The following is a 1,645-nucleotide window of genomic DNA, read 5'->3' as shown; positions in this document are numbered from 1 at the left end:
CCGTCAGTTTGCGGCTAGACCATCAGCGGTCGGGTTTGTCGCCACCAACATGTAGCCGTTGACCTGACATTGATGGGGTGACTTTTGCCTCTCATCGAAGTACCTCTTCTGATACTTCTGTTCGGTGGCGATTCGCACCTGCGTCTCTTTTCTTAGGGCCTCTAGATCCCGACTAACGTCATTTATGTCCGGAATGATCTTAAACAGTTCATTCGGATTCGGCTTGTACCTCATCCACAATCCACTGGGTGTTCTGTTCGTAGTTCTGTTTACTGTGTTGTTGATGGCGAACTGCACATTATTTACTGCGGTTGAGTCTTTCAACTTGACCATTGGCACGTGGTGTCGCGACGACAACTTCTACGTGATGGATTTGCTGTGCTCCACAGAACTGCCGAAATTTCTTCGCCGGAACGGTGACCCATAAGTCGAGATGACTTCCGATAGGAACTTGATTACGAACCGAATTTTGGTCGACTTCACCGCCTTCAAGAGGAGAAATTTAGTAAAGCCATCCGCGGCAACGATCAGGTGGCAATTCCCATGTTTTGTCTTTTTGAAAGGCCCTAGGTGGTCCACGTAAATTGTGTGGAACGGCACCGGTTCCTTTTGAACAGGATGGAGAAAACCTTCCTTGCGTCCTGATGATAATTTCTTGTACAGGCAAGGAATACACGCCGAGATGTACTTCTTTATGCCCTCGTCGTGCATTTGTTGAACAATCTGCCGGCGCATTCCTTTCGGAACTACCCACTGAATTCCGTTCACGGTAATCCTGCAGATCCTTTCGTCTCGCAGTGCATAATTTTTGTACACGCCGTGTTCATATGTTGTCGACGTCTTCAAGATGTCCCTTATTTCTCGCAGTTTTTGGTCGGCCAGTTGCGATGATAACACCCAATCGTCGATATCCAGGTGTAGGAATCCTTGGAGGCGGCTCATCGTCCACCGGATTTCGACTGAGGGCGTCGGCGTGCTGCATTCTGTTATCCGGCCTGTAATCTACGGTAAACTTATATTCCTGTAACTGCAGCCACCATCGCCCGATCCTTGGTACCAAGTCGCGCTTAGTACCCGCCGTTCTTAGCGCATTACAATCAGTCACCACGGTGAACTCTACCCCTAGTAAGTACACACGAAACTTGGCGATGCTTTCCACCACCGCGAGACATTCGAGTTCGTAACTATACCATTTCTTCTTTGTTGGGCTGGTCTCCCTACTGTAGTACGACACTTGGTGTAATTTGCCGTCCGTGTGAACCTTGGTCGGGCACGTGGGGTCGTAATTCACCAGCACAGGTCGACGCACCAGCGCCTCCCTCATGGCAGTGAATGACACTTCCGTCGTCTCGTCCCAGGTTCAACTGCTGTTCTTTTTTGTCAATTGCGTCAGCGGATTCGCGATTAACGCATAGTCCTTCACGAATTGTCGAAAGTACCCCGTCAGTCCTAGGAACGGTCGCACTTGTCGCACATTTTGTGGTCTCGTGAACTCCGACACCGCATTAGTCTTTCGTGCACCTGGTTTAATAGTTCTGGCGTTTATTTCGAAACCCAAACGAAATCCCCAGAAACGAGCCCTTTTTAACGTTGAGGGTCAATCCTTCCCAACGTAACAAGTGCAGTATTTCCTCGAGGTTATCCA

General features: G+C 49.3%; 1 protein-coding gene across 1 annotated transcript; it reads right to left on the bottom strand.

Annotated features, from left to right (window-relative positions):
* Positions 1 to 360: 360 nt before the first annotated feature.
* Positions 361 to 1,324, bottom strand: LOC138125864 (uncharacterized). The gene is made up of 2 exons (XM_069041408.1): positions 1,075 to 1,324; positions 361 to 995 (listed from the first exon to the last, which is right to left on the bottom strand). The coding sequence occupies exons 1-2, from the start codon at positions 1,322 to 1,324 to the stop codon at positions 361 to 363; spliced, it is 885 nt and encodes a 294-aa protein (XP_068897509.1).
* Between the last annotated feature and the right edge of the window lie 321 nt (positions 1,325 to 1,645).

Source organism: Tenebrio molitor, chromosome 3 (assembly GCF_963966145.1).
Source record: "Tenebrio molitor chromosome 3, icTenMoli1.1, whole genome shotgun sequence".
NCBI lineage: Eukaryota > Metazoa > Arthropoda > Insecta > Coleoptera > Tenebrionidae > Tenebrio > Tenebrio molitor.
This window is presented reverse-complemented; position numbering and strand designations above follow the sequence as displayed.